The sequence below is a fragment of the Xyrauchen texanus genome, chromosome 33, assembly GCF_025860055.1.
Source record: "Xyrauchen texanus isolate HMW12.3.18 chromosome 33, RBS_HiC_50CHRs, whole genome shotgun sequence".
NCBI lineage: Eukaryota > Metazoa > Chordata > Actinopteri > Cypriniformes > Catostomidae > Xyrauchen > Xyrauchen texanus.
The window spans coordinates 26027521-26052178 of record NC_068308.1 but is presented as its reverse complement, the minus strand read 5'-3'; the positions used below and the strand labels follow the sequence as shown (position 1 = coordinate 26052178).

General features: G+C 37.0%; 1 protein-coding gene across 1 annotated transcript in view; it reads left to right on the top strand.

The window, feature by feature from the left end:
* myo1d (myosin 1D) overlaps positions 1 to 24658 on the top strand; it is a 98576-nt gene that overhangs the window by 56489 nt on the left and 17429 nt on the right. The window contains exons 13-21 of the mRNA XM_052102821.1: positions 924 to 998; positions 1108 to 1240; positions 2066 to 2232; positions 4481 to 4688; positions 16785 to 17008; positions 18779 to 18917; positions 19356 to 19460; positions 19595 to 19708; positions 24442 to 24596. Of these exons, the coding sequence (XP_051958781.1) occupies positions 924 to 998; positions 1108 to 1240; positions 2066 to 2232; positions 4481 to 4688; positions 16785 to 17008; positions 18779 to 18917; positions 19356 to 19460; positions 19595 to 19708; positions 24442 to 24596 (1320 nt within the window). The remainder of the gene's footprint in view (positions 1 to 923; positions 999 to 1107; positions 1241 to 2065; positions 2233 to 4480; positions 4689 to 16784; positions 17009 to 18778; positions 18918 to 19355; positions 19461 to 19594; positions 19709 to 24441; positions 24597 to 24658) is intronic.

Genomic DNA, 24658 nt, shown 5'->3' with positions numbered 1-24658 from the left:
CACGAATGTTGTGCGACGGTCAGTCTGTGTCACCCCAAGCAGGCCATCTAGGCCAAGTAAACTGGAAGGTTACTTGGAACTAAATCAGTAGATTGCTGCTCTTGCTGGATCCGCACGAGAGCGATAGAGCAACTTCAGAGTAAAAGTGCTTCACATGCACTATAAGTACATTTCATATTCACTGTGAACTGTATGTACAATTAGTTTGATTCTGTCTTTTGTGAGAAAATATGATTGCTAATGCACAAATTCCATCCGTGGTTGCTGGACTACTGTGTGCACTGTTGTTATTTCCTTCTTCCTAATGTATTACAATTTCTTTATGTGCAAAGAATGACTAAAATGGGAAGACTAAACAGAAATCAGGAGAAACTGCTATCTACCTAAAACACACTCAATCCAATTTTGAAAGATTTGTATTTGTTAATGTTTTGTTTGAAAGTAATTGTAAAGAGTAAATGTAATACTAAATTACATTTAATTAGTAATTTCATTTATTTGCCAATTTATGTATGCCATGTGCTATTATATTAAATTGTGTGATATATCAGCATTATAATGGTCTTTTAGCCACCCTGCTCTATGGATATTGGCATCAGCCATTAAGAAAACCATATGTTCGGCCTGTAGTCAAAAACACCTTTTTTATCCCATCTTAATATGCTGAGGCGACTATAACCATTTTTTAAGGCGATTTCCCCTGAAAAGTGTAAACACTGTGGTGCCATCAAAACATTGCTCTGTTTGTTTGAGCATCCCATTAAGCTTGACACAGCAACATTGACTCAACTAATGCCATCAGTTTGGGGCGGGACTACCTGTTTAGCCGACCAGCAAAGGGAGTGCTAATTACACACTTCAGTTTTAATCTGCAAACTTTTTGTTTTTACTGATTTTTCTCCATTTTGAATCTCTATTTTCAGTTACTCTGTTGTGGGCTTCATTGACAAAAACAAGGACACATTGTTTCAGGATTTCAAGAGGCTTCTTTACAACAGGCCAGTATTACCATACATCCCTCTGGTCATACATGTATTTCCATACCTACCAGGTGTCATATGACATCCATGACTTATATTTGTCCTTCTCCTTGCCTGTGTGTCCCAGCTCAAACCCTGTGCTGAGGACCATGTGGCCAGAGGGCAAGCTGAGTATCACAGAGGTCACCAAGCGACCCCTGACTGCTGCCACACTCTTCAAAAACTCCATGATCTCTTTGGTGGAGAACTTGGCCAGCAAGGTGAGAGAGAATATATATGTGTGACTGTTTAAAGTCACAATGTTTGTGTGTGTGTGTGTGTGTGTGTGTGCATGCTAGATCCATGTACAGTCAGCCAATCATTATTGCAAAATAAACCCTGACATTATTACCCTGAAGAGTTTTACTTAGTAAATGCAATAGTAATAGGTATGGTTCAGTATGCAATAGTAAATCATCTACCATTATTTTTTACATTACACACTTCAACTGCTAACATTGCTCTAAATATGAGTGTTACTGATACTTTGCGACTGGTTGACTCTTCATCATTATTTCAGGGCTACTTACCAAATAAAAGCATAAATATTGATTTTAGATTATTTTATTATGTTTGAAGAAAAGACTGTAGAGTTGTATAAGGGTGGAAAATCAGTCACAATTGTCAGGACAATAGTCAATTATATTTTATGCATTTATCCAAAGTAGCTGACAGTCAGTTCTAGCTAAACATTTTATCAGCATGTGCATTCCCTGGGAATCGAGTATGTGACCCGGGCATTACTAACACCATACCCTAAAAGTGTAGCTACTGGAACACACCAATCATTATACAGGAATGTAGCAGTCATTATACTCATTTATTTCATGGGTCTCTGGAATACTTGATTCTGATTGGTCATTTGCACCATTTCTGAGGAACAACCACACATCTGTACATTATCCCTTAAATACTTGTATATAAGTATACTAATGCAGAATGCTGCAATTAACCAATCAGAATCAAGTATTTCAGAGAGCCATGAATTAAATTATTCAATATCAATAACTGTTTTTACTCACATCACTCTCTGTTGGTGCTTGTAGGAGCCATACTATGTCCGTTGCATAAAGCCAAATGACGTGAAGTCTCCACTGCTGTTTGAACATGAGCGCTGTAAGCACCAAGTGGAGTATCTGGGACTCCTGGAGAACGTCCGGGTGCGACGAGCAGGCTTTGCTAACCGACAGACCTATCCAAGATTCCTTCAGAGGTGAACATCATACTCTTGTCCCTTGTCCGTCAAGATAAATCTGTTTCTTTTGGCAACATGTGTCCATTGCAAAGCATTCTTTACAGGGTTCCCACAATCATGGAAACTTGAAAATATCAGGCAATTTTAAAATGGTGTTTTCTGGTCCTGAAAAAGTCATGGTAGTTATTAAAATGTTTAAAATCATGGAAATTTCTATAGTAAGGATTAATTTGTCTAATTATTCTCTGCTCTCAAATATTCTATTTACTAGACATTGCTCTTCCATAGAGTAATACTTGCTCCTAAGCTATAGTAATATACAATAAGTGAGTGAGCGGTTCTTTGGTGTCTATTCTTTTCAGTGAATTATCAAACTACTTTACAAATCCCTCTGAATCATTCATTAACAAATATGTTTGAATGAATGTTTTTGAAAATCTTTATCCAGTAATCACAAGTGACTGAAAATGTTTTGGAAATTATGGAAATTAATTTGTCAAAAAGTGTGGGAACCCTGTCTTTAATCTTTCAGTTTGTCTTTCATTTTGATTTAGTTTGGACATGGATTGTCATTCCTTGCTGTGAATGCTCTTGTGACAGCTTGTGTAAGACAGTGTGAGATTGTTATGTCTTTGGTTGCTAGGGAGATCCTCTGGAGTACCATCTTCACCTAGTGTCATGCTTCCTGAAGGGATTTATGTAACAATGACGTGCAAGCCAATTTCAATCTGAAGAAGATTGCTTTTGTCAATACCCTTGACCAAATCTAAGAGACTTAGTCATAAAAAGTGTGTATAGCATACATTGTGCTAGGACAATGTACATACATTTTTACTGAATATACAAGGATTCTTGATATACAGTATAAAGGATAATGAGGACCAGAATCCTTGAGCAAAAATACTTCAACTAAATTGGTAAAAAACAAATAATAATAATATGATGCTGAGCAAATGATGAAAGAATTTTAATTTCAACTATCCCTTTGTCATTGACAGGCTTGTTCTAAAATAGTTGTGAACAGCATGGAATAACACTATGCTAAATGCACGTAATTAAAACATGACTAACCATATACTCATGCATAGGTAGGATAGCAAATTAAATAGGCCTACTTTTAAAAAGATGAACAAATTTCCCATATCTTTTATTGATATCAAAAGTCTATTCTCCAATCAAATGAATCTGTCACTTGGTAGAAACTAGCCAAATTAGGGAAATGCTAACATGAAAGTTTGCGTGACATGCCCTCACCCTTGATTAACCAGGCTACATTTATATGGGTTCACTTGCAAAGAGAATAATGATGGTTTGTGTTTTTGCATATTTTGCATATTGTTTGGTCTATGCCGTTTTTGTTAATATTAATACTTCTTGATGTCCAGTGTAAAATCAGGATCCTGTAACACAGCCAGTTGAGGACTACATTTCAAAAAAATTTACATCAACTCTGGTGGTTTGATTTCTGAGTTTCACAAAATTTCTGTCACTGAGAGGAAGTCAACCTATCGATTTGCTTCAGAAGACATTCAGTGATCGATTGGATTATCGATAATCACCGTGGATTACTTTTTATGCTGCCTAAATATATCTTTTGGAGAGTCAAACATCCAGCAGCCTCACGGCACCCATTCACTTTCATTGTATGGACAAACAGAGCTGGAATGTGCTTATAAAAATCTTAATTTCGGTTCTGCTAAAGAAGGAAAGTCATGAACATCTGGGATGGCTTAAAGGTGAGAAAATCATGAGAGAATTAATACTTTAACATAATCACCAGCCAGACGGAGGCAGAAGATGTGCACAGGAGGTTGTTAAACACTTGACCATCGGGATTTCCTGCTGAGTTAATGATTCCGTTAATGTAAAAAAAGGATCACACAGGTTATAAAAAATGGTTCTGCCACTGAGGTGGGCTCTTGTGTGAGCTTCTTCTTTTACTGAAGAACTGACAAGACGTCAAGGTGATCTGAATGTTTGTCACGAAGTTTTTTTCCCTGCATATCTCAGCAAAACAATCGGCATGTGTGACACCCTTGGCCAAAACAAGTTGTTTTGAGTCTGCTAGTTTGGCGCCAGCTTACGGTGGGACCTCCTTTTCTACATCCGTTGGCTGTTCCAGTTTCTCCTATTAATTGTAATAGGAGTTTTCCATCTTTGCTAAATAGTCTCTGCTGCACCTACAGATTTATCCAAGGTCCTTTAAAATGTATGAATAAATATTGGACAATCCCTCACCCCTCCTATCTCCTTTTTCATCTATCAGGTATAAGATGATCTCAGAGTTCACCTGGCCCAACCACGACCAGCCTTCGGATAAAGAGGCAGTGAAACGTCTTCTGCAGGGTTGTGGGTTCGAACACGATGTGGCCTACGGCAAGACCAAAGTGTTCATCCGCACCCCCCGAACCATCTTCAGCCTGGAGGAGCAGAGAGCAGAGATGGTGAAGAGGATCGTCCTCTTTCTGCAAAAGGTTCGACAACTTCACCTAACATATTATCTGTGGCTTAGGCAAGATGCCATTTATTTTAGATGTAAATCATATTCAGTGGAGTCCAAAAGTCTGAGCCTAATTTGTGAATCCCATTTACAGAAAGAATTTGAATTCTGAAAAATGACATAAAATGAATAAGAAATATTTAAGATTCAGCACTAATTCTAGGTCACTTAAGTAAATAAGCACATTTGTGACATTGGCCATGATAACTCCTTTGTACAAAAGGTCAGATATCTTGTTCAGCAGACAACAAAAAAACAGAAAGGCAAATGGTATATGATAAAAAGCATATGGCATGCAAATTCCTCCGGCTCTTTCTCTCTATTGTATCTCCATAAATACACAACAAACAATACTTTCAATACCCTTTTTTTTTTTTTTTTTTTTTTCACATTCCTACCTTTACATTTGCTGAATGGCAGATTAATTGACTGCCAGTGTCATTTTACTGTCAAACAAAATGATTTTAATGTCATAGCCAGCTACTGTATATTCCCCACTCCCTCTTTACTGTCTTCAGTGAATGACAGTTGTTAAAGATCAAAGTATGTATTCTGTCAGCTCCTGTCTGCACATTAAGTCTTTTTACCTCTTCTGATGTTGCCAGAGCTTATTCGCAAGTTCAAACTATTTTTATCAGGGGGCCTCCCATTATCAAGGTGCTTTTGAACACATACTGACATCGATTTCTCACAGAGCTTTATGTGCTATATCAAACTCTCAGTTGTAGGCTCATAATTCTATATTTCTGTTGTGTATTCTCATTGGACTAGCACATTCTTTAGCAGATGCAAACATCATCTTTGCTCTACCTGAATTGGAGATTGATTGTTTGACCTTTTGTATTGATGCAGACCTTTTATTGGTTCCTGGGTAGAGGTGTCATTCTGAGATCTTGTGTTCCCTAAGGACAAAAAAACTGTATTTGTAGGAATGTTGTCATTGTATGAATCAAGTTGCATACCTATAGGCATGAACAGCATGTCCCAGAGGAGTTGATATTAGATGTGTTGTTCTCCCATGAGTGACGGACACTAACGTTTTATACTGCATACAGATCAGTTTACGGTTGGCCTCAAACACTGAAACCATCCATTTGTGTTTAATCTGGTCCCTTACGCATTGTTTTCAGCTTTGGATTGCCTTCCCTACCACACAATACTTTTATCAGCATCTGGCAGACTGGTTTGACTTTGCCAAGTCTGCCAGTTTTGCCAGAGGTTTCACATTTTGTGCCAGGGCTCCCAACCCCCAATGAACCCAAAGAAAATGTCTAAATCTTCTTGTTTCACTATCCATGTGCCTTCGAGTCTTGCTTCCTCTCCTTCTTTGTTATTCTATGTGGGTCTCTCTGCATAGCTCTTGGGGATGCATTTATCTTTCATCTTTTTTAAGCTCCTAAACTAAAACACCCTACAACCCTTAATCGACTATACAGTTATTCTTCACCTCCCCCTTCCTCCTGGCACACTGATTTCACCTCTTTTACTCAGTCTGTCTCTATCCACCATTTTTTCACAGATTGCGGTTGCACTGTAAGGAATTTAATGATTCTAGTCATTTTGACAGATTGACTAAAAATAATAACCAGCTCTTAAGAGTCATTTGTTAAAGAATCGGACCATACTGGTTGCACTGTATGTTTGTTGTTGCGTGCAACCAGCGAGTGTGTATTTTTTTTCTCCCCTTTTCTCCCCAATTTGAAATGCCCATTTCCCAATGCTCTCTATGTCCTCGTGGTGGCATAGTGACTCGCCTCAATCTGGGTGGTGGAGGACAAATCTCAGTTGCCTCCCCTCTTGAGACTGTCAATCTGCACATTTTATCACGTGGCTTTATGAGCGTGTTACCGTGGAGTTAAGCACGTGTGGATGCTCACGCTATTCTCCACGGCACCCACACGCCCCACTGAGAGTGAGAACCACAGATTATAGTGACCATGAGAAAGTTAACCCATGTGACTCTACCCTCCCTAGCAACCGGGCCAATTTTGTTGCTTAGGAGACTTGGCTGGAGTCACTCAGCATGCACTTGATTTGAATTCGCAACTCCACTGGCTGCACATTGTGAAACAACATCAATGGTTGACTGTCATGGATGAATCCGTCACATACATTATCTGCTCATTTGCTGCTTTGCAAATGAGCAGATAATGCATCTGCTCATTTGCATCTCTGCTTTATCCTGACAAAATATTTTATGTATTGATATAGTACAAAATATAATTTTTCCATTCCAACTGTTGAATTACCCTTAAAAACATTTGAGTTATAAACTTTAGACAACTTTGAGGGTCGGACCAATTTGTTTTTTTTTGTTGTTTTTTTTTTACAAATTCACACCCTGAGTTGGCAGCATGGTGATTTGGCCTTCACACCTCGAGATGTAAATACATTTTCAATAATTTAACGAATGGAGTCTGCTTATACAACGGTTACCACATGCAGTATGAGGAAAACAAATAAAAATGGCGTTAGCTATAAAATGCAGAATGTCATGAAATGTGACATATTTGGATGAAAATGGATGTTTGAATCCACAATTAATCAAATAAAAATTTTGATATGTCCTAGTATTATAATTAAACTGAAAAAGTCTGTGATTTAATTGAATAAATATATAATCTGCAAGTGATGCGTTCTTCAAAATGAATGTGTGAAGCAAGCCACTCATACTCTGAAAACACCTCATCATGATCATCATGCGTGCTCCTGTGTGTGTGAGATGACAGAGAGCAGGGCACTCAGAAGTGCGCAGCACATACAGTCTGTACAGTATATGTATTTAATTAAATCACAGATTTATAGGGATTAATAATCACACTGGGCCATGTAGGGAAATCCTTATCTGCAGGTGAGAATCTATTGTCAAAAACACACAGAAACACTTAAATTAATTCTCAATTTTTGCTTAAATATTACACTTGTTGGGCACATAAAATGTCCTGGAAAATTGTGCCTTGAAAAGAGTGGGAACCCTGGAACTGCTTCTCAATTCCCAACCCTATTCATGCATATGCTGCCATTTTTCTGTGTCATTGCCACTCTCCGCCCCCTCTCCACTGCCATTCCTAAGCTGTTATGCTTTAGCGCTTCTCCAGTAGGTAATGAAAATATCAAGAGTCCTTTGTTCTGCCAGCGAGCTCCTTTGGGCAAATGTGAGATGCTGCTTAGACTCTAGCTGGCTGAGATCTAAATGACTACGTTCAGATCATCAGCAAGAGCTCTTGAAAAGACATGTGACTTTGAACGGATGCAATTTGAAGCAAATCGGATCAGCTTGTACAAAACACAGACATAGAGAGCTTGCATTATTAATGAATTTCCTCTCTTTAATTAATATTTAATATGCTCAAACACCATCCACATCATTGGCTGTGTTAGTTGTGGTTTCTACTATGATAGAAGCTCTCTTTAGTTTGTCAACTGAGTTAAGTCTCATACCGCTTGTATATGAAAAGATTTAAACAGATTTAAGACTACTTGTCAAACATAATGTAGATTTTATTATGTTTACTGCGGCGGACAAACACTCACAAACACAAGAGATTTCAGGCTTCCCGTAAGAGCACTTATAAATCCCTCATATATTTCTCATAAATCCCTTATATTTCCTTCAAACCTTGTTTGTTTTTCACTGCATCTTCTCCTTTTTGCTGTAATGATTTGCAGTGAAAGGTGAACAACAGTTTATAGGAAACCGAGGAATCTTATTTCACGGTCAACCAGAGCTTTATTTTTTCATCTAATACATGTCATGTCAAACAATAGATTTTTGTAATATGTTCAACCGGTGATGTGATGTACGATTGCAATATCCCCTTGACTGCTCATGAGACAACCGTTAATGGGGACATGCCATCACTGGCAAAGAGGGAAATGGAAATGTACTGAATCTAATTAAAAGTGCTAACCATTCTGTCCTTGAAAATATCAGATTTAGAAGTGCTCTGTGTCTTTCATTTAGGCAAATAGGAAAGAGATGCAGAGTTAAAATATTCTTACTGTTTTCTTTTGTCGACCGCATTTTCATTATCATACGCTCTATTTACATTGCATTGTTCTTTACAGTGTTTGGCAAATTGTGGGGTTGTCTCACCATGGCAACAACAGTTTGGCCACCTGCCAGTTTTTTTAGTTTGACATCCATATTTTTTACTGTTTTGCCATTGCAAATGAAAATTTTTAGCACAAATATTTTAAATAGTCATTGAAAGGTAGGTTAGCACATGCTCCATGGAAGGATATGGAGAGTTGTATTACAAAGAATATTCCTGTACAAGCAGTATTAAAAGACAGCAAATTATGACAATATATAGATGAGTTAGAAGACCCATGGACAAAGCTTACCCTAAATGTTTGGGCAATGGTGATTAAATCATTTAGTTTGTTGGAACACGCTACAGTTCTGAAATGGTTGGCTTATGATTCAGACTTCACTCCAAATCATTTTGATTACAGATTTAAATTGTAGACATACAAGGAAATTACTTAAATTTGTATTATCATTGAGAAAGATGAAATTTTAAGCTTTCAATTATTAAAGTAAAAGCTTTTACTAGAAAATCAGGATTTTACAGGTACCTCCAGGTTCAAAATTATTATGATAAAAAAATAAGAGGAAAACTGAAAGATAATTTGAATCCATTGATAGATTTAGTCAAAAGGGCACACATATCAGGCATTAATAAATAGGAAAACACACTCTACAACTTATATCAAAGAGAAATGGATGACAGAAAGTGAAATAATCTTTACTGATGAAGAGTGGTCAACTGTATGGAAATTTCAATGGAAATCGACTAGTTCGCTAAATTGGATGGAATACTGTTGGAAGAACATTATTATATATTTGATAACACCAATACAAATGGCCAAATACAATAATAACACTCCAAAATCTTGGCAAAATTGTGGATCTAATGAAGGAAACCATTATGTTATTTTCTGGGAATGTCTACATATTCAAGAATACTGGAAAGATCCTACATATATATATATATATATATATATATATATATATATATATCCACATTAATGTGTATATATATATCCTGTATATACATATACAGTATCTCACAAAAGTCTGTAAACCCCTCACATTTTTGTAAATATTTGATTATATCTTTTCATGTGACAACACTGAAGAAATGACACTTTGCTACAATGTAAAGTATTGAGTGTACAGCTTGTATAACAGTGTAAATTTGCTGTCCCCTCAAAATAACTCCGCTATAAACCGCTGGCAACAAAAGTGAGTACACCCCTAAGTGAAACTGTCCAAATTGGGCCCAATTAGCCATTTTTCCTCCCCGGTGTCATGTGACTCGTTAGTGTTACAAGGTCTCAGGTCTGTTAAATTTGGTATCATCGCTCTCACACTCCCTCATACTGGTCTCTGGAAGTTCAACATGGCACCTCATGGCAAAGAACTCTCTGAGGATCTGAAAGAAACAATTGTTGCTCTACATAAAGATGGCCTAGGCTATAAGAAGATTGCCAAGACCCTGACACTGAGCTGCAGCACGATGGCCAAGACCATACAGCGGTTTAACAGGACAGGTTCCACTCAGAACAGGCCTCGCCATGGTCGACCAAAGATGTTGAGTGCACGTGCTCAGCGTCATATCCAGAGGTTGTCTTTGGAAAATAGACGTATGAGTGCTACCAGCATTGCTGCAGAGGTTGAAGGGGTGGGGGTCAGCCTGTCAGTGCTCAGACCATACACCGCACACTGCATCAAATTGGTCTGCATGGCTGTCATCCCAGAAGGATCCCAGAAGCTTCTTCTAAAGATGATGCACAAGAAAGCCCACAAACAGTTTGCTGAAGACAAGCAGACTAAGGACATGGATTATTGGAACCATGTCCTGTGGTCTGATGAGACCAAGATAAACTTTTCAGATGGTGTCAAGCGTGTGTGGCGGCAACCAGGTGAGGAGTACAAAGACAAGTGTGTCTTGCCTACAGTCAAGCATGGGTTAATTTACATCTCAAGGTGTGAAGGAGTGTCATGGTCTGGGGCTGCATGAGTGCTGCCGGCACTGGGGAGCTACAGTTCATTGAGGGAACCATCAATGCCAACATGTACTGTGACATACTGAAGCAGAGCATGATCCCCTCCCTTCGGAGACTGGGCTGCAGGGCAGTATTCCAGCATGATTATGACCCGAAACACACCTCCTAGATGGCCACTGCCTTGCTAAAGAAGCTGAGGGTGAAGGTGATGGACTGGCCAAGCATCTCTCCAGACCTAAACCCTATTGAGCATCTGTGGGGCATCCTCAAACAGAAGGTGGAGGGGCACAAGGTCTCTAACTTCCACCAGCTCCGTGATGTCCTCATGGAGTGGAAGAGGACTCCAGTAGCAACCTGTGAAGCTCTGGTGAACTTCATGCCCAAGAGCGTTAAAGCAGTGCTGGAAAATAATGGTGACCACACAAAATATTTACACTTTGGGCCCAATTTGGACATTTTCACTTAGGGGTGTACTCACTTTTGTTGCCAGCGGTTTAGACATTAATGGCTGTGTTTTGAGTTATTTTGAGGGGACAGCAAATTTACACTCACTACTTTACATTGTAGCAAAGTGTCATTTCTTCAGCGTTGTCAAATGAAAAGATATAATCAAATATTTACAAAAATGTGAGGGGTGTACTGACTTGTGATGTGAGATACTGTACATGTCGTTTATGTATATATATATATATGTATGTATGTATGTATGTATGTGTGTATGTGTGTATATGTATGTGTGTGTATGTAGGTATCTACACGCATATAGATGTGTTTTTTTTCTTTCAGAATAACGACTTCAATGAAATTCACTTGACTTTATTCTGGATGGAATTTAATTAGGCCACACGTTCTCTCCCTGGATGTATATAGTTACTATTTCTACCTTTTTTTTTTTGTTTTTGTAAAAAGGACTTAAAACAACTTAACAAATCTGGAATATAGTTTACATTTAAAACACATCAGGTAATTGTTCTTGTTTTTATATTGTAAAGACAGTTTATGATTGCATCGAGCACTATATGTAAACTGAAATATGTTATAAGATTGTACACCTATGAATGTTCAAAATAAACAAAGTTGAAAAAAAAAAGAAATTAGGTTAACACTTCACAATAAGGTTCACTTTTTTAACATTAGTTATGCATTAGGTATCATAAACTATGAAACAAAATATATTTTACAGCATTTATTAATCTTTGTCAGTGTTAGTTAATAAAAATACAATAGTTCATTGTTAGGTCATTTTAGTTCATAGTGCATTAACTAATATTAACATATACAACTTTTAATTTGAAAAATGTATTTATCTATGTTGAAATTAACTAAGATTAATAAATGTTGTAATGTTGTAAGTATTGTTCAATGTTAGTTCATCTTAACTAATGTTGTTAACTAATATTAACAAATTAAACCTTATTATAAAGTGTTACTGAAATTATTTTGCCTCACATTCTGTCAGCCATCTGTAATTGCCTTTTGACACCTGATAGCACATCTGAATGGATTCTGCTACAAGTTCTTTTTATGCTTTCTGCATGAGGAGATATTCACATTTCTTTTTAGTCATGTTCCATTTCACCTCAATAAAGAAGCTGTTTGCACAGCAGTTGCTGCTATTACAAGATGTAGATCTTACCGTGTCACACCCATTATTCTTTTTAATCTAAAATTTCCTTCAGCCCTGGCAAGAGAACATAAAAAACAATAAGTAACAAACAATGGGGTTTGTTTGAAATATTTATTTAGATAATTATTTCTTACAGAGTCTTTGGAAAAGGTGTTCTCCGGTTTGGCTGTGATTAGTGCATAAATCTGGTGTGGAGAGGCAGTATTGTGCTTGGTTTGTTAAATACTGATCAGACAAGCTGACTGGAGGGGGCAGGGTGAGCGAGTAGCTGTTATTGGCCTGATTTGCTCACATTCCCCTGGGTATCGTCTGTTTCCACCTTCCTCTTTTAAACAAACACAGACTGTCTCCCTGCCACTCTGTTTAAGCATCTCTGAAATCATCAACATGGCCATTGAGAATGGGCAGTCTACCTCACCTCTCTAAATGACCATAAACACAATATGAGCAGTCCTTTGCAAGGAAGCTTTTAATTGGACATTGTGCTCAAATGTTTCCATATATGTGTGTGTTGGATCATAATTCTGAAGGGCTAAATTCTTTTTCGATTTACAAGGAGAAAAAAACTGTCGGGATCAGTTTTAAAATGGTTTTCATCCTACCTGTCAGGTAGAAGCTTTAGTGTTAATATGAATCAGATTATGTCTGAAACTGCAGAGTTGTCGTGTGGGGTACCGCAGGGTTCTGTCTTGGGTCCTATTTTGTTCCTCTTGTATATATTTCCTCTCGGTAAGGTTATTAGTCAGTTTAGCGACATATCTTACCACCTGTATGCCGATGATATCCAACTGTATTGCTCCTTTAAGGAAACTGAGTTGTTTAAATTGTCCTCTTTAATTAACTGTCTGTCTAGTATTAAAAAGTGGTTATGTGAGAACTTTTTGCTTCTCAATTCTGACAAAACAGAAACACTAATCATTGCCCCTGAAAATAAAATCCCAAAGATAATACAATATATTGGCGACTTAGGCCCGTCTGTCCAACCAAGCCTCAGGAGTTAGGTGTTGTCTTTGAGTCAGCTATTTCCTTGGAGCTTCATTTGAAACAATTAGTGTGAAACTGCTTCTTTCAATTGAGGAACATTTCAAAATTAAGATCATCTGTGACTAAAGGTGAGTTAGAGATGATTATTCATGCGTTCATCTCCTCCCGTTTAGACTATTGTAACAGTCTTTTTACGTGTTTGATTAAGAAGGAGCTTCATCGTCTCCAGGTTGTTCAGAACTCTGCTGCAAGGCTTTTATCCCACGTTAAGAGAAGAGAACACATCACACCTGTTTTAGCATCACTTCACTGGTTACCAGTCCAGTATAGAATTCATTTTAAAATTCTGGTTCTTACTTTTAGAGCCTTGCATGGCCAAGTCCCTACATACATCACTGACCTGATACAGCTGCACACTCCTACCCGAGTCTCAGGTCTTTAGATCAGATGTTATTAGTTGTTCCCCGTACTCATTTTAAAACTAGAGGGGACCAGTCTTTCCAGGCAGTCGCTCCCAGGCTGTGGAATGCTTTGCCTCTTGTTTTACGTTGCGCAAACTCAGTTGATTCTTTTAAAAAACAACTGAAGACTTTGCTCTTCAAGCAGGCTTTTGGTTAGTCGAGGGGTTTCTTTTATGGTTGTTTGTATTTTGGGGAATGTATTTAAATTGTTCTTGTATTACATTTTACTGTGAAGCACTTTGTGATGTTTATCTGTGAAAAGTGCTATATAAATAAATTTTACTTACTCACATTTTGTACAGATGTATTTCAGAATTGTGCTTGCCCTCTTGAACAGGAACAGCCTTCACGCTGATCAAATCAATTAGGTTATGTAATACAGTATGTAATAAACTTATTATGTAATATGTCAATTCCTTATGAGATAAATATTTCAAATGATCATTACATTTATTTTCATTATTATTTTTTAAGAAAAAAATTTGGCACTGACATTGTTTTTAAAGATTTTGTGTTTCAGTGGCATACCCAAAATAACTTTATTACATATTAAATAACAATCTAAAAAAACATTATTGAAACTAGTGTACAAAAGCATCTTCAAACAAATAAATCATAATAATTAGATAAATAATGTATAAAATAAAATAAGCACTTATTACACATGCAAACACAACAATTACAAAAAATTTGCATTGCATGCAGACATTATTTTAATAATGAAATTTCACAGTCAATGAGTCTGCATCATTGAGTCTGTGTCATGTACTTGGTGCCATCTCCTGGTAGCCACATGTAACATTCACCAATCACATGTTTCTCTGCCCAAATATGGATGACTTTTTGGACTGATCTGATCTAATTTCTGATGACGTCATCTGATTCAGGAAAGCTAGCATGTTTTCAGCCAGATTGCAAGACGCTAGATAGCCAGATGCTGTGTGCATTTTGCACATTGTGCTTCGTGTCAATTATCTAATGATCTATGCATCCGATTACCTTGTGTTTGGGCTCATTTGAAAGATAATCGCCTCCTTTATGTAACATATGTGATATTTTATTTTGGGTGAAGATATAATCGAAAATGCAGCATATGAGAAATACTTGTTCACATGAAACATAAATGTCATAAACATATATAGCTATTACTCGCTATAATTCTCTCTGTGAGAAAAACAAATAGGCTGGTTGTATTCTACTCTGAGAGTTTTCCAACAAGACATGATACATGGATATATGAAGAGTTTAATGTTTTTACTGATTGCAATAATATGTACAGTGCAAAATTTGTAATAAATTATAAAAACTAAACAATTCTGATTTGTCTGCATATTTCAAAGCACTCAGTTTTGGTCGTAATGCCTACATGCATTGTAAAGTAGAGCTTCTATGCTTTCAAACGATATCTCTTTTGTGTTGGTCAAGACTAGAGTTATGAATATTGTGACAGTTATTTTTATTTTTATTTTTTATCTTAGCCGGAAGGCCCATCTGAGTTTAAGTGGTTTCTAAATTAATAAATTACGAACATAATCCTAATTCTGGACAATTTACAGCTTTGGTGTAAGATTTGAAATGGACCCTTCAGCCTCTAATTAGCAAAGCTAGTTACCCTAATGTACTGTGTAATACATCAATGCAGAATTAGTTATAGCAATACGTTCTTTTCTGAATTGCCTTAAATGTCTTTCGAACTGACTGATTAGAATGCTTTTAGAAATTAGACGTGTACATTTCATCAAATGCTGTGATGTCGGAGCTCCAGTAGCAGATTTGCTGAGTATTGAATGTGAGGTATTGCAGTTCCTTCACTCATCTGCATTAGTCAGTTAAGTTACATGAGCTCGGTCACAGAAACTCAGACTCAAAGGCTAGAGACTATCTAGGGGTACTCCCCCACCCCTACATTTTTAACAGTAATTCTTACAAACACTGCTGCACAACATTTTTGCCATTAGTAAAGAAATAGTCCACCAAAAAAGCTAAATGTATTGTTTGACCTCAAAAGACTTAAAAGAATATAGCATAAAATGAATGTGGACTATTTTTTAAAGCTTTAAAGCTTAACAGCCACTGGTCACTGTGTACTGTGTATAGAAAAAAAAATTTGTATTCCACCCAAAAAAAAAAGTTGGTTCAGCCAACATGAGGGCGGTAAGATGACATAAATAATTTTTTTTGGTAAACTGTCCCTGCAATGCACACATTAGGCATCAGCGATTATGGGACAGCCCAGGTCCAGTACATCAAAAGTAGCATCCTTATAATATATATGACATGATGGAAAAATGAAAGGACATTAGAATTGTCTCTAAGGGACATGTGCTGTATTTGGACTACACACTCAGGTTTGCCAAATATAAGGCTATTTTTGTTTCTGCCCACCTATGTCAATGTAAAGTGAATTGAACATATGGTACAGATTTTTACTGAGTACTGAGCCACTCAAACAGCTCCCCAGAGTTCCATTATCATCTATTATTCATGTCTAAAATGGGCTTACACCCTCTGAAATGCACTTTGGGTGCCACAGATCATATTAAATGTATCATTAAAGAGTCCCTCTATCTCATACAGGAACAGATATTGTAGATTTTATATCTGTATGTATATGTTTTTTTTTTCACCAGGTAAAACAAGATAAGAACTTGCTATATAAAGGACATTTCTGGGATGATTGTTTCCAAACAAGTTTCTTAAACACTCCCGCCATCTTTAATTGGTCATACAGATATTCCCACCCCAAACTCAAGCTATTAGTAGAGCCAAAGCCATGTTGAGCTGGTTGGGCTCCATGTATGCTCCAACCAACATAATTATTTTTTGAAAACACCACAATGTTTCCACTTTACAGGGGAATCAATCTACAGTATAAAAGGTTTACTAATAGTTGTATTTGCATATTAAGCTGGGATGGGAAAAGTATTTTAACATAGAAAAAATAATATCACCTTTAATCTTTCTGTCTCTCTTTTTCACCCAGGTGTGGCGTGGGACACTGGCCAGAATGCGATACCGCCGCATGCGTGCTGCCATCATCATCATCCGGGCATACAGACGCTACAAGGTTAAATCGTACATCCGCGAGATCAACTCCCGCTTCAGAAATGTCCGCAGCATGAAGGATCACGGCAAACATGTGAAGTGGCCCACGCCGCCCAAGGTCTTGCGCAAGTTTGAAGAGGCACTGAGGAACATCTATAACAGGTCAGAGTTAGCATGGACAGGAAGTGAACAAGCTCCCTGATGCTCTGAATGGGAGTCATGACTCATTGTGGGGTAGTCATGTATAACTCAAGCTATCTAACTCCAATGTTGCATGAGCGTCAGCCACACTATTGGGCAGACTGTGACAGAGAATGCTGTAAGGTTTTTCAGTTCTTTATCATTGTTGTTCTAGGGAATGTTATTTTTTGCTATGGTCATGTAGATTTCTGAGGTCTTTATGTAAGGAAAGGCTCTCTTGTGTTGAACAGGACTGTTGTGCCTGAAGCACATATTGATCTTTAGATCAAAGCCTGGTTTGAGATCTACTCACAAGAGTTTGAACACACAGCTTTGACCCTGAGAACAATGGAGAGGAAAGACTAGAAAGGCTAAAAATATTCCTGACGTTTGTATTTCTATTCATAAGGACCAACATTTTGAGACCACTAGTAAAAATTCTTCTCTTTTGCATTTTTCTTATTTAACACTTTGTTGTCTTTACAAATTATACTCATAACAATTTGAATGAAAAGTTTTGGAATGAACATACATTTTAGAATTTCGTTGTATTTATTCTTGTTTTGCTTTAAAGGGATTGTTAAGTTAACTCACTCTCATTCCATCCCAGATGTGAGTGATTTTCTGTCTTCTGCTGAACACAAATGAAGATTCTTTAGAAAAATATCTCAGCTCTGTAGGTCCATAAAATGCAAGTGAATGGTGGCCAGAACTTTGAAGGTTCAAAAAGCACATAAAGGCAACATAACATATGACTCTATATAACTCAAGTTGTTAAATTTCAAAAGTTCAGAAGCGATATGATAGGTGTGAGTGAGAAACAAATCAGCATTTAAGTCCTTTTTACTATAAATACGTAAAATGTACACTTCTGATGATACGGATTTAACAACTGAAGTCATATGTATTACTTTTATGTTGCATTTATATGCTTTTTGGAGCTTCACAATTTTGGTCACCAGAAACTGAGATATTCTTCTAAAAATGTTTGTTTGTGTTCAGCAAAACAAAGAAAGTCATATACATCTGGGATGGCATGAGGGTGAGTAAATGATGAGAGAATTATTATTATTAAATATATTTGGTTAAACTATCCCTTTAATGAAAGCATGCACTCAAGCTGGCATGGACTCAACAAGTTTATGCAAAACCTGATGATCCATGTTATCTCAGCATGATTTGAGAATGTTCCAATGGCCATCTTCCATAGACATAGGCAGAAATCTCGGGGGTCAGGACCCCCCCCCATCTGAGGGTTGTCCCCCCCCTAAAATATCATTAAAATATGTGTATTGTAAATAATATAATGATATATTCTTAAAATAATTGTTTAAAAAATAAAATAATACAAACGCAAATGGGGCAACAACAAAAAAAAACTTGGTGTCCCCTTCAAAAATTGCTCCTGAGAATTGTTATGTTTATTGTCCCCCCCAACATTTTGATGACATTTTCGCCCCTGTCCATAGAAGGAAGAAAATCTGAACTTTACTATAAAGGAGTCAACAATATGATTAGTTACCTAGGAATAATGTAGAATCTTAAATGTTTCTTATGTATTTATGTTATAACATTTCATGTTTTAAATTTCCAGGTTTATATTCTATTTTGAATCCCATGGTTTAAATTTGGTCTCAGACTTTTGGACCCAAATGTATGAACTTTATGGTTTATGGTAACACTTTAATAGGCTACATGTAAAACAATTGCAATGTATGTTGTTGGTTATGTGTGCTGGATAATCTGTTGTAGATGGTGGGCCTGGACGCTCATTAAAGGCCTGTCTCCAGAGGAAATGCTGCAGATCAGGGCTAAAGTGGCAACACTGGAGTGTTTGAAAGGGCAGAGAGCAGATCTCGGACTGCAGAGAGTCTGGGAGGGCAACTACCTGGTTGGTATTTAAACCCACATAGTGCATTTACATTTACATTTACATTTATGCATTTGGCAGACGCTTTTATCCAAAGCGACTTACAGTGCAATTATTACAGGGACAATCCCCCCCGGAGCAACCTGGAGTTAAGTGCCTTGCTCAAGGACATCCAATGGTGGTGGATGTGGGGTTAGAACCTCTGACCTTCTGATTAACAGCCCTTAACCACTACGCCACCACCACACATAGTGCATTTGAGATTAACAAAGCTTGGCAGCCAAATGTCAATCTTTTCTAGTTTAGTATAAGTAATAATCTCAAAGCAAGAATGTTTTATCTATCTATCTATCTATCTATCTATCTATCTATCTATCTATCTATCTATCTATCTATCTATCTATCTATCTATCTATCTATCTATTATTATAATTTTTTTTATTATTATAATTTTTTTAGATAAAGGACATTCCTGGGACAGCATCTTCCTTTACTCTGGTGTCCAGTGATCTGCAGAGGAAAGATAAGTTTATGAGGGTCCTCTTCTCCTGCAATGTCCGCAAGGTATGTTCTTCAGCTTATGATATTTAGAGTTTCCTGATTGAAAGAGCTTGTTTAGATCACAATCAGTGATCTATCATTGCTTCAGTGTCCACTACATGCATTTGTCTGATTTGTATATGATGTTACCTCAACAGATCAATCGCTTCAATAAGGCAGAGGACCGAGCATTGCTCATCACTGATCGCCATCTTTACAAAATGGACCCAGTCAAGCAATTCAAGCCCATGAAGAGCATCCCACTCTATAATGTAAACATATACTTTTTTCTAAAATTAATTTCTTAATCTCCTTGTTTTATGTACTTCTTTCAGTAGGTGGCAAACCTTTTTTGATTATTCAGATTGTATTACTATAATGTAATTTCAAAATTAATTTCAAATGTCTTACTCTCGTATTATATTAAAAAAGTTTTAATGCTATTGCCTACAGGCAAAATCAAATTGTATGCCCTTCATATCTTTCCAGGATTGATAAAGTCTGTTTTAATACTGGAACAATCTGTAAGCCCAAACACATCTAAAATATTATGCTCTAAAATATTAAATCCTGAGCTAAAAATGGTAGAATATCCACCAATAGCTGCTTACCAATAGCATAGCTCACTAAATTTAATTCCCCGTCATTTTTGAAACATCCCTCAGGTCGAGCCCTTTGTCAGTCTTTGGGATTAGCCCGTTTTAAACAGGTTTAGACCTGGAATGTTGACTTTAAGTTCTTGAGTGATCTGTATCATTTAGAAATCTAAAAATGTCACCAGACAGACTCAGGCAGCCTTTTTTCTGTGATTCGAAATGGGAGAGGCGAGCTGTGAAAGTGATGAGAACTGTTATATTAAATTAAATTAAAATCAATCTGTAGCCTGTTTTCTTCATCCCAAGGCAGACATCAAAGGGAGATTGTTTTGTTCTTGACAATATGTAAAATGTGTTGGATAAGAAATTGCAATGCAAGTAAATCTCTAATTGCTTTCTGGATGAAGGAAAAGAGAAGTTAACATCTCAAGGTTAGGGAGAGGTCACTGTCCAGCTAAACCTTTCCTGCCCCTCATATTTATTTATTGCTCTTCTGTGGGGCAAAAAGAACAAGGTCAGGGAAAGGGATCAAATTATTTATAAGACCGCTATGGCCTCAAATACAAAAGGACATCAAGGGCACTCAAGTGCATTATTAAATGGTTGGGCTTGAACCATGCCATAGAAAGCATGTCGATTTATTATTAAAATAAAATAAAACCTTTTAATCTCCTCCCCCCAAACAATCCACTCTGCAATGCTCCTCCTTCATCCGTCCCCTTTTCCACCGTTGTCATGCCAACATCCCAGGGGATGGGGTTGTCATGGTGACGGAGCAGGGGGGTAGATCAGCTGGTGTCTAGTACCGTTCCGGCATGTGCACAAATTTGCCTCCTCTGTCTGTTCCTTCTGCTCATGTTTGGATGTTTCTGCAAAGCTCTGTAGTCTGTCCTTGTTTTTATCCTCTCCACCCTGTTGCAGGTTTTATTTACCTCTTTAGATTCTCTATATTGTACTGGGTTTCTGTGATATTTTTGTTCATTAATCTTTGCAGATATTTACAAACATATGGTTTTAAGCTGACAATGAGGACAAAAGCCTTTATGCATAACTATATAAGGGAAAAATAAGTTATTTACCCTAGAGCTCAGAAGTCACACTGTGCATGATGCTTATATAATGAATCTCTAAAACAGTGGGAGCCATCCAGTGCCTCTTATATTTCAATCAATCAATCATTTATTTATAGAGCACAAATAAAAACAACACTGGTTGACCATTGTGCTGTACAACATCAGCAAAAGAACATAACATAACAATTACTTAAAGCTGTGATTTAAGACCATCAATATAATACACCCAAAAAATTAGAAAGACTACCCATGACATGATTCGTCAACCAAGGATAGACTCTGAGATTATTTGTAAGACAGCTCAAAAAGGTTGGTTTTTAATTTAGTTTAAAATTCTATCTCTGTTTCGATATTTGTAAGATATTCTGGCAGACATTGTTTTGGACCTACGATTGCAAAAGTGCGATCACCCCTTGACTTTAGTCTTGATTGAGCTTTTTAAGCAAAAGTTTAACAATTTTATGTTTAAAATATTCTGGAACTGTCCTTGTAAGGAGACACTTGTTTATTATTGCTAGGATGCTTGGTCCAACAACATCAAAAACCTGGATAAGAAAGCATGTGGAGACATAGTAGGTTTCATTTGCTTGATTATTTCTTGTTGTGAACTAAGAGAAACTAATTTAAATTTAATAAGATAAGATAAGATAAGATAAGATAAGAGGTGCCAGTGGGAGGTTCTGAAGGGTCATAATTTGAAAATACAATTCCCTGTCTAATATTAGTTATTCTATCCCTAAAAAAATCTAAGAAAGCATTCACATACAGTAGTAGAAGCCTCAAGTTGAACAGAGACAGAGGGATTTAGCACAGAGTTTATAGTGGCAAAGAGTGTCCTCGGTCTGTGGTGGTTTTTCACTACAATGTCTGAAAAGTACTTGGTTTTGGCAGCTGTCACTGCTATCTGATTTAGAGTCCTGCAGAATTTCAAAAGAAACTTGTAGTTTGTGTTTTAATCAAGGTTCAGATTTAGTTTTTGTCTTTTTACCATCAGAGGATCTACAGAATATACAGTACTGTGCAAAAGTTTTAGGCACTTGTGAAAAACTTTCAAAATGAGTATTTCTTAAAAAGAAAAAATAGAAAGAAAAATGAAATAGTTTTCATTAATCAATTAATGTCATGCAAAGTCCAGTAAACAGAAATAAAGCTAAATCAGTATTTGGTGTGAACACTTTTGCCTTCAAAACAGCACCAATTCTCCTGGACACAATTTTTATTGGTTGTTGGCAGATAGGATGTTCCAAGCTTCTTGGAGAATTTGCCACAGATTGTTTTATTGATTTAGGCTGTCTCAATTACTTCTGTCTCTTTGTGTAATCACAGACTGACCCGCTGTTCAGTGGGGGGGCTCTGTGAGAGCCATGCTATCTGTTGCAGGGCTCCATGTTCTTATATTCTATTTGTAAAAGGAATGTTTGGGAGTATAAAATAAAGTATAAAATGAAGTTTTCAAACTAGCTCCAAAGCGACTCTAGCCATAAATGCTGTCTAAGATGCTAAGGCAAGTTAAATGTACTTAAAGAAACTTACAAAAATAAAAACGCAACTCGAGGCCCCTGCATTCTGTCTCTGAACAGCTGTCGGTTTGTTATCTTTAACAGTATCACCTATGGCTAGTAAAAAATCTACAAGTCAATATATTTTTCATAGTTATGCTCTGCTCTAAAATATTTATTTGGATAGAAAATGCTCTCTATAAGTGTAAAATCTTTAAAATAGTATTTAAAAATCCTTATTCATTTATCATGAACACCTGGAAAAATTATGGAAATGCTAATACATTAAAAATTGTGGGAACCCTTAAGAAGATTAGAATATCAGGACCAGTTGTAATCTGTTCATGAGTGCTGCCTTTGACTGCACATATTTGTCATTTGTAGCTGTTCTTTAAATATTTACTCATAAGTGAGAAACTTCTCATATCCGGCACATGTCCTGTGTCCCATCTTGACTTTATCATCATTTGGTCTTTATTTGGTCACATCAGCTGTCACCCTCATACATGGTTGCATCTTCCATCACCAAGCCAGATCATATACATGCTAGATATGGTTCTCTTGTTTCCCATTCAGTCAAGCTTCATCTCGATTTAGAAAGACGAGATAAATGGTAGTGACTGTGTGGTGGAGAGTTTTTGGTTTCTTAATCTATTCAGATAGTGATTTTTGCCCAGGGATGCTGTTCCACAGGGGAGTTAGTACACTCAATCACCCCCTGGCTGTTTTCCACCATAGCCTGGGCTGAGATCATCGAACCTTGGCCCCGCTTTTGGGCAAAAAGGGTGGGTAGGAGAAAGAGGATGAAAAACAAAGAGACTTAAACTTTAGGGAAACAAAATTGCATCACATACGTATTTGTCGAATAATTTTCAAGTGCTGGTTTCTCTGTATTTTTAAAGGAACAGTTCTCCCCCAAAGAAATCAAATTATTTACTCTCCTACATGTTTTTCATGTTTACATTCTTTCTTCCATGAAAGACAAAAGGACATCTTAGGTAGACTGAGTTTCTCTTTTCCATATAACAGACTTTAAAGCTGATGTATACTATAATATTTTTTATATAATTTACAAGTTACAAGGGAAAAAAAAAATGAATTTTGTGCTGAATTCCAAGTCTTATGATACTATACAATAGCTTTAAAAAAGCTATTGTAAAATAAAAAAGATGAAAATGTAAGTCGTTATTCACTGATAATCTTCCACACTGCCCAGCTCTCAAATTTAATTTGCAGTTGCATTTTCAAACTGGAAGAATGGAATGGAAAGGAGTTATATTTTTTCATCATTTTCTCACTCTCATGATGTTCCATTGAAAATAATGATGGTGATAAAATGATGACATCTTTTCCATTTTAGTGTGAATTACATCTTTAAGAGCATTTTAGGGTTGCTATTAAATTCACAGTGCGTTCTAACACCTGGTTCATCAAGTTCCCAACCAACAGTCCATCACACATACATTGTAAAAAACATTACCACACACCTACATGGCAAAACAATAATTACACATGGGGTTTCTGATAACAAATGGGAAGTTATCAGCAACCCCATATTTAATTATTGTTTTGAAGGTAATCTAAGCATATTTTTGAATTACATATGTCCGTATCACCTTGTTCCGTGTAAAACACAGTAGAGTATGACTTTCTCCCAGACCTTGATGTGCCAACAGATGTGGAATGTTTCCCCAAATGCACCTTCAGAACTCAGTGCCCGTTATCGCCGATTCAGTATACTGAGAATTAAATTATGCTGGGCACATTAGTGCATGCTGAGCTGCTTCATCTGTGTGAGCGCTGTTTTAACTTGCATCACCCTTTCTTCCTGTCCCAGGTGACCGGAGTTAGCGTTTCCCCTGGGAAAGACCAGCTGGTTGTCTTCCACACAAAAGACAACCGGGACCTAATCGTGTGCCTGCAGGGTATGGTGCCAGCTGGGGACAGCCGCATCGGAGAGTTGGTGGGGACTCTGCTCAGCCACTTCAAAAGGTGACACCAACAGGGGGCACTCCTGAGAGTGATTTGGGGAAGATAGTATGGCTCTGGGGACA